Here is a 13,420-nt window from a genome sequence, read left to right on the forward strand (position 1 = left end):
TAGGTTAGAGGTCGAGGAACTTGGTCAAGATTATGGAAAAGAAATGGCAGAACTTGGATTAAAGGCAGTCTGATTGCAACCCAGTGGTTCTCAAAGCTGAATGGGCACCAGTATTGCCTGGAGGCCCGTTAAACAGAGGTTACTGGGTCAGCCCCATCACCTCAGAGGTTTGTGCCTGGTAGTCTTGGGTTGTGCCCAAGAATTTGCATCTGTGACAGATTGCTTGGTGCTGCTGTAATGTACAGGCTCTTGAGTGCCAGACCTTCCTCCTCTGATGCAATCGGCTCAAGTACAATGGTGGAATTACCTTTCCCGGTGGGCCGCCATCTTGGGGTGAGATACCAATGCCTGCGCCTCATCCTCTGACACTCTGAGTCACTTGGGTTGGCCTTGGTCTCAGGCATCTGGAGTTAACAAGTTTCACCACGTGATTCCAGTGTGCAGCCAGGCTTCACATTGGAAACCACTAACTCGGTCTGCACTTAGGAAACTTTCATGCGTTTCTTAATCGCTTGAAGATCTCGATAAAATACAGCTTACACATTATGCAAAAATCCAAAGATGTGCTTGTGCTGCTGGATATGTTCCAAACCCCATGGTTGCCTGATAAACTACAGGCTTTCCAGTTGAATCTGGATTTTCAGTAAACTGCAAATATTTTTTTTTTCCTACCGATATATCCCAAGTATTTTCATGGGACATACTTATATTAAAAATTATTCATTGGTAAATCTAGCAATCTTACCCCCAAAATAATAATTATGTGAATCGCTTCTTTCAACTCTCTCCCTCTCTCTCTCTCACTCGCTCACTTACTCACTCATAGATTCCTGGTTCTAATCCAGACCTGCTGAACCGTAATTTCTAGGATGTGGTAGTCTTTATAGTTATCCAGCACTGCAAGGGGATTCTTATCCGCTCAATATGGGAAATAAACTTACACCACATGCCTACTTGTAATCCCCCTGTCACCCCCACTGGCACGTAAGGGGCGTGCTCTTTGGTCAGTGAGCAAGCTGAGTGTGCTTCTTACCACATCATAGACTCTGTGATGGTAGGATTTGGTCCCACTACTAGGTGAGGGCAAATCTTAAAGATTCTGGGCTGTGATATTTTAATTCCATCGATAAGCTGTCCTCTTTGATTCTGTGAGAGAATCTGGGTATCCATGTATTTGAGGGGCTAGTGTAGATTTTGCAGATAAAATGCAGGATTCCTGGTACAATTTGAGTATCAGATAAATGATGAATCAATTTTTTTAGAATTTGTTTCCCCCAAATATTATATGAGATATCCTTCTGTGAAAAGATTGTTGTGTATGCAAAATTCCCATTGAACTTGGTGTCCTGTATCTACAGGTGGCAAACCTGGCAACCCTAGGCTGGGGGACATTCTTGCAAATGATCTCAGTCGAGCCAACCTGCTTGCCATCCTCTGTAGTGCTGACAGCTGAGCGGAACTGGAGGTTCCTACTTCTAAAATAGTCTTAGGGTGCCATAGAAGTGGTCAAGAGGGACTTAGTGGCTGATAGGAACTGGGACAAGAAAAGTAGGACATTCTCTGAAGACGAGAAATCACAAAAGGTGTCAGCACCTGGGAAGAATGCCTCCGAGTGGACTCTCAAGGAGGTGGGTGTGGGGAATAAAGGGCATGCACCCCACACTGGGACACAGAGTCAGCATTATTTCCAGAACTGAGGAGTTCTGTACAGAGCGGTGTCGACATAGGTGTAATGCATGCATCAGAGAGGCTTCTAAAGCAAGGCAGGAAGTGAACTCTACTTCAACAAGCACTGGCGCTTCTGCTGCTCTGCAAGATGTCACCTCTTTGCATTCCGGGTAGAACAATCTATGTCTTTTGTGGCAGTTATGGGATGGGGGCATTTGCAAGTGGTGCAGAGTTTAGTGAAGACACAGAGGTTGGAGCCAGGGGAAGAGGTCCCCAGAGCATCTCCCTCGTAAACTGAGAGCAAACCACCAGGTTCCAAGGGTAGATATTGTGGGGAAGGTGTGTGTTCGGGGGAAACCTCCAGCAATCTCCCTCACAGAAGGAAGAGCCCAAATCCCTCCATCATTATGACTCTTTTCCTTAATTTTTGTCAAGACTCTTACGGTTAGATACTTAGGATGGTTTTTTTTTTTGTTGTTGTTCTTTGTGCATTTTAATTGGCCAAGTTCTCCTAATTCCTTCCCAAGCCATTTTTTTTATGTGAACACGTTAACAGATAGACATACAGACGTGTCTGATTTTCGTTATGCAATTTTGTTCTATCAGCTGACGTCCCTTGAACGAATAAGCGTTTGTAGACTATTCTAGTATTAGCTGGCAAAAGGCTTTATTGAAAAACATCTTGGTGAACTGTTGTTCTGTGCTTCCTGAACATACTGGACGGGGAAGAATGTACTTTATGATAAAATTCAGGCTCACTCCAGTTTGTTATAATACCGTATTTTTATGTGTCCATTATATTAGGAAGCCTTCTGTGTCTTTCTTTTAGTGTTTTTGACATTGCTGGGTGTGGCCAAGAAAAGAGAAGAATACCTAAAAGTGTAGACAGTTTGTTTTGAATAGGTTTGCCCCCTCTGAGAACGAGTAACATTATGATACAGCGCATAATGTAGTCACGAAGAATAAATAGTTAACGTTGTTTGCATAGACCACTTTTCACTAGACTAATCTTTGTATCACCTCTTACTGTAGTGTTGTTTTTGGAAAACTTTTTAATAACAGGATATGCTGTATTTATACCAATAAGGACTTTTGTCCTTTGTCCAACCTTAGAAAGCACTCTAAATGCGTTCTCTGGTACCTGAGAGAAATTGGCGTTTATTTGGTATTGCCGCGAGGTGGAAACTCTGTGTGCTCTCCAACTGCCGGGAAGCAGCACGTTTTTATAAAACGTCCAGAGGAAATTGCCACTGCTGAATTTTGCGCGAGTAAGAGGAACAGAAAGTGTGGCCTTGCCTTTTCTTTTAATAGTCAAGGGGCAAGAATGACTCCTATAATGGGATTCTAAATTTGCCAGACCTGTATTAGATTTGTGAACTCTTGCTCACCACACTTCATGAAGGATGTGGAAAAACTGAAAGGAAGGTTGAAAAAAAGCAACAAAGGTGGTTTCAATGAGGCAACAGAGTTCCTCCCTAGAAATCTTACAGGAAATGGGCGTCTTTCACCCACGCCTGGAGAAGTGTTGGGTGTATGATCAGATGTCTGAGTTGGGTGCACGACGGGGGTGAGTTGCCCTGTGTTCTGGGGAAGTAAAAGTTGCGTCCCCACAGCAAAGGTGACACCCCCAAATTGCCTGCTTGCTGCCCTAGAGCTGTCACATACACCTGTGCACATCACGGGTGTCATGCCTAGTGTCCCATAAGAGGCTCCCAGGCGCAGTGCCGAGATGCTGACTGCAAGGCCCTGGAAATGCCATCACTGCTTATCCCCTACAGGGGTTGACCTCAGTTTGCGATTTGGAAGTGCCCCAATCTTCTCGGTCATCCAGGAAGGAAATTCACGTGGCGTGAATGGAGCAAATGAGGAGGGATGTTGGTCGACTCAAAAATGGCTCTACGTATTTCGTGGCCATGGCTCTGCTCCAAAGCAGTTTTGCATGTCCTTGAAAATGGTGGAAGCCCTGCCTGTCACAAGGGCTTATCACATGCAATTACTTCCCCTTCCCTTTTGTTTTGGGAATGCAGGCTTGTAGAAAATACTCTGTAGCCTACCCTTCCCTTTTCCTGATGATTGAAATGTAAGGTTTGGACTGGAAAGTGTCAAAGCTAATGTGTGGATCTCCACTGCAACTTACTTAAATGGAGAGTTTGTCTCCAGTTTTATGACTCACATTGACTGGTGTGTGGTTTATATGAGTGGAAAGTTTGCGCTTTGGTTAGAGGAGTCCAGGAAACTGTGGCTTCGTGTTATGTGCTTAATATCCATCAAAACCGGGGCGCCTGGGTGGCTCAGTTGGTTAAGTGTCCTCCTTTGGCAAAGGTCATCTCACGGCTCGTGGGTTTGAACCCTGCAGTGGGCTCTGTGCTGACAGCTCGGAGCCTGCAGCCTGCTTCGGATTCTGCGTCTCCCTCTCTCTCTGCCCCTCTCCTGCTCATGCTCTGTCTCTCTCCTTCGCTCTTAAAAATAAACATTAAAACAATTTTTAAAAAATCCATAAAAACAGTGCTCACATGTATGTATTTATATTGTGGCAGGATATCTATTTATGTGCTGCGCTTCCTAATGTATGGTATCAGGGTTGTGAAGTGCCATGGAAAGTGTAGAAAACTTCTGTTCAAAATGGCTAGTAGGTCCTTGTCAAGTTACTTCATCTTTCTGAGCCTTTTGTTGTTTCCTCGTCTGTACAATGGAATACGTGTGACGGAATGCATGTATTTAGCTGCTAGCGTGTCTGTGACAAAGGAAGGAAGACAATATAAAGAAAACTGATGAGCGCGGTACCTGTCACAAAAACGTTCTTTATAATTATTCATTTAACCAGGTGAGGACACGGCCCGCAGCCGAAAGGAGCGAGTGCTGTGCTCCACCTGGAGTTTGTTTCCAAAGACATGTTCACCTGTCAGGTGGAATGATGCTCTTCTTTTTCTCTCTTTGTTTCCAGCCACAGGACGAAGTCTTCAGGCTGGCCACCTCCCTCGGGAACCTGGGGCTTGAACCAGGTACCCCCCTATGGATGGGAGATGACTGCGAACCGGGATGGCCGGGACTGCTTCATCAAGTAGGTAGAACTGACGCCGTGAACAGTGAACTCTTTGCTTTTTCCATGTCTCTTTTTCAAGCCATGACTCAGTCACTTAACTTTGCATTAGGGTCTCAGAGACATTGGGAGGCCATTACGCAAAGCATCTTAATCTCCTGTGTCTTCTATGTCTTCCGACATGAGGTTGCTTCATCATTGGTCGTGTGCCATGTGAGAGTAATAAGTCGGGGTATAGTAAGGGCATTCTGGGACGGAGAAACAGTGTTCAGTAGTAAATCTGAGGCCAGTTGTACTCGCTGTCTGAGGCTAGAACTAAAGTGTGACATGGAGGTGTAGCATTTCAATTGCTTTCTAGAAATGGTCAAGACAGAAATGTTACTAGCTCATTCGTAACTTAAAACATCAGCTGCAAGAATTGTGTGCGTTACTGGTTGACTCATAAGTTTCTCACACTAACACTGGCTAAAGTTTTGGAGTTTTGTGGTATATTTTTTTGTGTGTTACAACGCATATAACAGAATGGTAAATTTTATGTAACATCTTAACCATTTTTTGGTGTATAATTCCGTGATATTAGGTACATTCAGAAGGTTATACAACCATTACCACTGTCTGTTTCTAGAACTTTTTCATCATCCCCAACAGAAACTCTGTACCCATTAAATAACTTCCCATTCCCCCTCTTCCAGCTTCTGGTAACCTCTGTTCTACTTTCTGTCTCTATGAATCTGCCTATTTTCTTTAATTTTCTTAAATGTTTGTTTATTTTTGAGAGAGAGAGGGAGAGAGAATGAATGAGCAAGCAGGGGAGGGACAGAGAGAGAGGGAGACAGAATCCAAAGCAGGCTCCAGGCTCTGAGCTGGCAGCACAGAGCCCAACATGGGGCTCAAACTCATGAACCACGAGATAACGACCTGAGCCAAAGTTGAACACTCAACCGAGACACCCAGGCACGCCTGAATCTGCCTATTGTAGATATCTCATATAATGTGAAATCCTAAAGTATTTGTTGTTTTGTGTGTAGCTCATTTCACTTAGCATAATGTCCTCAACATTCATCCATGGTATAGTGTATAGAATGATTTTATTCCTTTTCAAGGCTGAATTATTTTCCTTTGTCTGTATTCTATTGTATGGATACACCTGATTTGTTTAACCATTCATCTGTCAATGGAACTTTGGGTGGTGTCTACCTTTTGATTCTTATGAATAATGCTGCCATCAACATGGCTTTACAAGTATCTGTTTGAGTCCCTGCTTACCATTCTTGTGGGTATATACCGAGCAGTGAAATGACCAGATCATAAGGTAGTTGTATGTTTACCTTTTGGAGGAACCACCAAACTATTTTGGAGGAACCAGTCACTATAGTTTTCTGGTTTTTTGTAATTGAATGAGATGAGTTTTTTTTTTATTCTGATCTTTATTTTTTTAATATAATTTATTGTCAAATTGGCTTCCATACAACACCCAGTGCTCATCCCAGCAAGTGCTCTCCTCAGTGCCCATCACCCACTTTCCCGTCTCCCCCACCTCCCATCCCCCCTCAGTTTGTTCTCTGTATTTAAAAGTCTTCTGGTTTGCCTCCCTCCCTCTCTATTTGTAACTATTTGTTTTCTCCTTCCCTTCCCCCATGATCTTCTGTTAAGTTTGTCAAGATCCACATATGGGTGAAAACATACAATATCTGTCCTTCTCTGACTGACTTATTTCACTCAGCATAATACCTTCTGGTTCCATCCACGTGGCTGTAAATGGCATGATTTCATTCTTTCTCATTGCCAAGTAGTATGGGTAAAGAAGATGTGGTTTATATATACAGTGGAGACGAGTTCTTATATTGCACTCATCAAAAAAGCAGTCAATCACCCCACTTACTTTTACAACCCAAGTGAATCATTCTTTTTGTGTTTTTAAGTTTATTTATTTTTGAGAGAGAGAGACGAAGTGAGAGAGGGGCAGAGAGAGAGGAAGACAGAGCATCCCATGCAGGCTCTTCTCTGCCAGCACAGAGCCTGACCCAGTGATTGAACTCATGAACCACGAGGTCATGACCCGAACCAAAATTAAGAATCTGTCGCTTAACCGACTGAGCCACCAAGGTACCCCAAATATTCTTAAATATCAGAATTAAAAAAATAGATGTGAGATCATTAAGCATGGTTGATCCTAGCCTAATACACCTGAGCAGAGATTGGAGGCCAAAGGAAACTTTTTTAGACCATGGGCTGCATTCTTTGTTCTAGTCAGTCTTACTGGGGACTGACAAGCAGATAGAGTCACTATCAAGGTGCGGGATCATGTTTATAAAGATAAAAATATTTCCAAGATTGTTTTGGGGGATTTGGTCGTTGGACAGCCTAGCACCTCCCAGTGATTATTGGAAGGTATTTACATGAAAAACACATGAATGTTGTGGTCAGGTTTTTGGTCTCTGTGGTTGCAATCTCTCCTCTGTTTTGAATTTCCTGCGAAGGGGAAAGGTGGTGCCTTCAGAGTACAATTTGTTCCTGGGGGGCTTGCCTTCTGGGAAGATTGAAGTGGCCCTTGAACATGACCCACCTCAGGGAGCCTATGGCAGTGGCCCTCTGGCTCTTCAACGCTTTCCTGAGGATGTGCTCCCCTAGAAACTACCCAGGAAATGGTAGTGGAATGGTAGTAGAATCTCCCAGAAAGCTCCAAGACTGGCAGAAAGGCCAACAATTTTGCACATACCCTAGATTCTGAATTGCTCATTTCGTACAGTTCACCCAAGTCCCTTCTATTGCTGGAGAGATGATATTTTGTCATATTCTAGTGTGCCATCTATTTTGTAACATGGTTATACATTTTTGTAATTGGCTCAGTTGAGGTGGCCTGGATGCTTTGACCCAAAACCATAAAAATTTCTGCCAAAGAAATGTACTTCGTACAAGATACAGATGATACATGTATGCAGGTATATCTTAGACTTTTCCGATGGAAATGGATTTTGCTTTTTCCCTCGCTAGATCCGGGCTCCCATACGTTCCGAACCATTTGATCAATATACGTGAAGTCAAACCAAGGCCTATTGGTTATACAGTCCAGACATCCTAGCTAGCTCTGGCCACATGCGTTTTTCCTTGGTGTCATTGACATTTTCAAGGGCAAGCCCAGGTGTAAATTTAACATTTACACTGGCCTAATGCCAGCTGTTAAAACCTGTAAGAGCAAATCAGCAACTTAATGGAAGACACCTGCACTGATTACTAAATAGCAACTCTGAAAACCAATGTCACCAGTGTCACTTTTTCAAATCTCTAGGGTTTGTTTAGTTGAAAAGTAAATTTCCACACGTCTCTCAGACTCATTGTTTTCCCATGTCAAGAACAGTACTTCTTTCAAAAGTGTTTGTTCTTTCTTTATCACTAGTGAGTTTTATAAATGAGAATCATTCTGGTGGGGTGTTTTTTTCTTATCCCTTACAGAGAAATACTCTAATTACGAAAGTTTCTGGGGCACTCTGGTTTGCAGTTTGGAATATATCTCTACTCGTTAGTTTTCTAAGTTAAAAGAACAATTTGAAAATTAAACTGTGACTATTAATTATCACCTTTGCAGTTAATTTTTCACTCTTTTACATATTCTCTTTGAAAGAGATTAGATGTCTTCCCTTTTTTTATCTTAGGATCCAAATGATATCCCACATCAGACAATTGGTTTTGACAGAGGTACAACTTCTTTCAAGTTATTAATAAAGCTATGGGAAAAACCAGGCTTCACACGTTCAAAGTTAGATTCTTCTAGCTCAATAATGAGCTATTTCTAGCATGATGAGTCCTTCAGAATATAGCCCCGGCTCGTTAACTGTGTTCAAGTTTCCTCTTCCCTTTCCCTTCCCCAATTATTTAGGGTAGGACCAAGAAGTTAAATTCCATAGAGAGTTGGTAACACATAGGGTTAATCATTTTTTTTAAATGTCACTATGCACATGGAAATAATTTGAGGAACAGTAGAAACGGCTGATGCCTGGTTGTCCTAGTCTGTTTGGGCCTTTAGAATAAAACACCACAGACTGGGTGGTTTACAGAGAGAAATTTATGTGCATACTTTTTGAGGCTTGGAAATCCAAGATCGGTGTGCCAGTTTGGTTGGGTTCTTGGTAAAGGCCCTTTGCTTGGCTTGCAGATAGTTTCCTTTGCTCTGTACCCTCACATGACAGTAAGAGAGAGACACACAGAGAGAGGGATCATGTCTCTAAGTCTCTTCTTAGAAGGGCACTAATTCTATTGGGGATTAGGGCTTTAACAAATGGATTTTGGAGGAACACAAACATTCAGTGCATATTCCTTGATGTTGGGGTGGAGCCAAGAAATAGAGTTTCAGAAACTCCCCAGGTGATTCTAATGAACAGCAGTGGTTGTTGATGTGCAGCATTTTCCTGTACATGAACTTATTTAATTGACGAATAATGATCCCCTTTCCAGATGATAGAAGGAGACTCAGACTAATCACATGTTGCTTTCCAAAGTTTTTCACATGCTTACCTAGTCCCCACACATCGCACGTTCAAATACACCAAACTCTGCATCAGAAAAAGGACAACGTTTGTTGCTCTTCTTAGAAAAATATGAAATACATTGGTTTGAGCAACAGAGAATATTGTTTAAGAAACATGGGAGATGTAGGAGCGCCTAGGTGGTTCAGTCAGTTACGGGTCCAACTCTTGGTTTCAGCTCAGGTCATGATTTCCCAATTTGTGAGTTTAAGCCCCACGTTGGGCTCTGCGTTGTTGCTGCAGAGCTTGCTTGGGATTCTCTGTCTCTCCCTCTCCCTCTCTCTGCCCCTCCACCCCCCCCATCCCCCGTCAGAATAAATAAACTTAAAAATAAACGTGGGAGATGTAAAAGAAGACTTTCTCAGTTGCTTATTATTACCATTTAAGAGAGAGAACAAAGCAGGGGAAAGGAGAGAGACAGACGGGGAGAGAGAAACTAGATCGAAAGGGAAGAGTCTCAGGACACTGTTGTGTTAAGAAATGGGTGAGAGAGGGAGAGATGGACGGAAAGAGAAAGACCTACACAGAAAATGAGGCACTCTGAGATGTTTGCTATAGTCACAGCATCAATAAATATGTCGGTGTAGATGTAAATATAGATATTTACATAGCTACTGATACAGATGTACAGAGATACAAGATGTAGTTCTGGATATAGATATAAATGGATATAGAATATAGGTATAGATTATAGAAGTGTGTGGATATAGAGGCGTACAACCGTGTCTGCCCAGAAGGGTCCTGGTTTATGAGTATTGTTCCGACATGATTACTGAGACTATATCCTTTTGCTCTAAATATGTTCTCATTTGGGTGAACCACGTTTAGAAAATTCTTGGGAGACCTAAGGTTTCATGAAACCTTGACACCTGACCTGTGAGATAGTGAAGGTACATTGAGGAATCTACTTTTATGAAAAAAGGTGAGTTTCACAGGAAGTGGGGTTGCCACATCCTGTGTCTAGTCAACCAGCATTTGGTCCCCATCATCAGACTATAAGACCTCGGTTGTTTTGGCTTGGTAATGGAGTCCAACCCATGCCAAACCTCCTATGTTATGTAGCTTCAATCATCACCCCTAGGGTTACCCAGCCCTATCGATGTGTGTTCAGCTCAGTTCACCTCCACCCTTCCCTGTCATACCTTCCCCACTCAGCATCTTTAGTAATGGCTATCAGCCTCTTTGTCTGGCCATGTGCTTCCTATAAAAGCACTCCTTGGCCCGCCCCACATAAGTCCACCAAACATTTATTGAGCACTACTATATGCTGAAGATTCCAAGATTAGTATGGCAATTTCTTAGCTTCCAGGATCTCAAGAGTATGGTGGTCATGATAGGCCTGCCATCATTCTCAAGTGAGCAAGATCTGTTTAACCTCCTTAGAGACACATAATATGTATGACAGAGACAAGGGAGCCCTGTGTGTTAGTAATGTACCATTTTTGAGTTAAATGGGAGCAAAAACATGCCTGTTGGACTGTGTGGCTGGGGATGCTTCATGGAACAGTGATGTGCCTCATAAATCTGGCACTTTGGCTTTTGAAGACTGAATGAGTAAGTAAAACATGATCAAAACAAGTATTAGAACACCAGGTGGCAAGGTAGACGATGATGAAGACTCAGCCCCGTTGGAGTCTGGGGATCGAAATGTAGGGGATAGGAAGTGAGTTTTCAAGTTCTACATTTGAGAGGCTGCTTTGTTTTCTTCTTCTTTTGTCTAGCTCCACAAAAGAATAATCTGAGGAAATGAAAGCCGTTTGCATGCCCCACCTCCCTTTTTTATTAATCACAGCAGAAGCAGCACGTCCATGATGATAGGACTCTGTCATCCTGGAAAATGGAAATAGCCTATTTTTACCTCTCCGTGCTTGTGAACCCAAGAATCATCCCCCTTGGTTGTACCTACTTAGTATAATTCACATGTCCCTGAGAGGAAAGAAGCAATTGATTATCAGGCATTCTTTGGTACTTTTAATGTTATTCTTTGGGTGTTGTCTTGCTTTGTTTTTACCCCAAGATATCGTAAGAGAGTCTTATTATAAGAATACTTACCGTATTCTGTCGATAAGTCCCTTAATCTGTTCTCTTTTAAGAGTTCTCTTAAACTTTTCCTTCTCTAAAAATTAAAAAAATAGAAAGGCAACAAGAATGAAGTTGTGTAGTCGGATTTGGACATTGTGGTGGTACCCACCATTCCCCGTAATATTTGTGTATTTGAAATAGATGTCAATTTCCTACTTTACTGATCCTGCATTATTAAAAGACCTCCAACAGGGGCACCTGGGTGGCTCAGTCAGTTAAGGGTCTGACTTTTGGTTTCTGCTCAGGTCACGATCTCACAGTTCGTGGGTTCAAGCCCCACTTTGGGCTCTGCGCTGACAGCGCGGAGCCTGCTTTGGATCCTCTGTCTCCCCCTCTCTCTGCCCTTCGGCTCCCCCCCCCCAAAAAAATAAATACACATACATTTTTTTAAAAATCGACATCCAACAAAGGAAAAATGGATCTGAGTGATTACACAAGTTGTTACCCTTTGATTCTGGGAATGAAATATGCAAGGTTTTTATGAAAATTTAAAGGTGTGCCAAGGATACAAATAGGAGAGATTTATTTCAGGGGGCTTGCTATATTATGTTGTGACTTTTCAACTGTTCAGAGTTACGAATTAGCATTATGTTGGAGAAGAAACAGTTTGCCTCATTTTTTGTGTTTCTGATGAAGAATTCTTAAATAAAATACATTGCTTCCAAGTATACACAATGAATTCTTCATAAAACGCAAAAAATTTCCTCATGGCAAGAGCAAATGCCATTTAGTTAAATGAGTTCCTTTAGGATCCCAAGCATCCATTTAAGTGAGGGAGGTATATTATAATTTTGGAATCGGAGGAACAAACTAAATGTGATAACATCATTACATGCAATGAAAGGTAATTATGTCGTGTCAATGCAAAAGCTTTCCCGGCTGAACATTAGGGGCTGTTTATTCCCTCCATTGGAACAGATTTGTTTTCTTTCGAATCTGACAAAGCACCTATCTGCTGAGTTAATAATTACTGCTCCCAGCTGGAAGATAAGTTTGCAGAGTTGATGGAAGTGCTTTTAAAAGGAAGCCTCCGAAATGACGCTATCATTCCTGTTCTAACCTGGCATATGGCTCACAGAGCTGCGCTAGGCAGGCTTCTCCTGTATCAGAGTCTGTTTCGATTTCTCTGTACATTTGTTCTAGACATTTTGCTGGGTTACTGAATCTGTCCATCACTTGTGCATACATATCTCAAACTCTTGGCTTTTTTTGTCCAGCCCAGCCAAAGTATTGTAATGACCTGAATTTCCTTGGGCCGCTTGATGACAGGGAGAGTTGGGACACACACAGTCAAGCAGAGCTGGGGACAGCAGGTTGGGTGGCGAACAGGATTGGTTCCTTCTTCTACTGAGCGTTTTTGCAGCCTCTAGGGATGTCTGTGAAGTGGGTCACGAAGGCCGTTCATGATCACAGGGACAGCCAAACTGTGAAAAGGAGGAGCACCTGGAGGACCAGGTTTGTGTCACAGCCTGTAATTGAAATAGTTGCTTGAGGCTGCTACCACCTCTTGATTCTTTTGAGTGGCCTCTGGAGCTCTTTCGGGATTGAGCCAGCCCTCGCAGAGAGCAATTTTGATATCATCACCTAAGGCCGGGGCCCAGGCAGGAGATTCTGGCCTGTGCCAAATGCCAAGTGGCCTGTGTGGGTGTTTCTGCCATGTAAATTGGCTGACCTGAAGGGAACACGGTATGACCTTTGTGGCACACGTCTTCTCCCTGTGGTCTGCACGTGTGCATCAGAGCAGGAGAGCACGGCTGCTTATGGAGAGTCTCACTGTGGTCCCTCAGGGCTTTGAAACCACAGTCCCTGCCACGCCCTTGTCCTCTCTCTCCTCTCAAAGCCTCCATGAATCCTTGTTATCAACGGCCATTTTCTGGAGAAGAGTCTCTTCAGTTGGGCGGATGATGACGAATGGCAGTACTTGTTTGTGCCGGTGGTCGCGCGGATGAGCCTGGGTCCAGAGTAGGCATGTCACTCTGCCGTTTCATGGAGGATGTCCCTCTGTGACTCCAGGAGCACAGGCTGGGCATCGGCAGTTCAGATGGTGAAGGCCGCGAGAGACTCTCTAAGACGACTATTTGATCTAACAGATGCCCGTGAGTATACA

General features: G+C 43.0%; 1 protein-coding gene across 5 annotated transcripts in view; it reads left to right on the top strand.

The window, feature by feature from the left end:
- FRMPD4 (FERM and PDZ domain containing 4) overlaps positions 1-13,420 on the top strand; it is an 881,306-nt gene that overhangs the window by 688,452 nt on the left and 179,434 nt on the right. For all 5 annotated transcript variants that reach the window (XM_047843671.1, XM_047843668.1, XM_047843672.1 and 2 more), the window contains one exon: positions 4,613-4,729. In XM_047843671.1, the coding sequence (XP_047699627.1) occupies positions 4,613-4,729 (117 nt within the window). The remainder of the gene's footprint in view (positions 1-4,612; positions 4,730-13,420) is intronic.

The sequence above is a fragment of the Prionailurus viverrinus genome, chromosome X (genome assembly GCF_022837055.1).
Source record: "Prionailurus viverrinus isolate Anna chromosome X, UM_Priviv_1.0, whole genome shotgun sequence".
NCBI classification, from domain to species: Eukaryota; Metazoa; Chordata; class Mammalia; order Carnivora; family Felidae; genus Prionailurus; species Prionailurus viverrinus.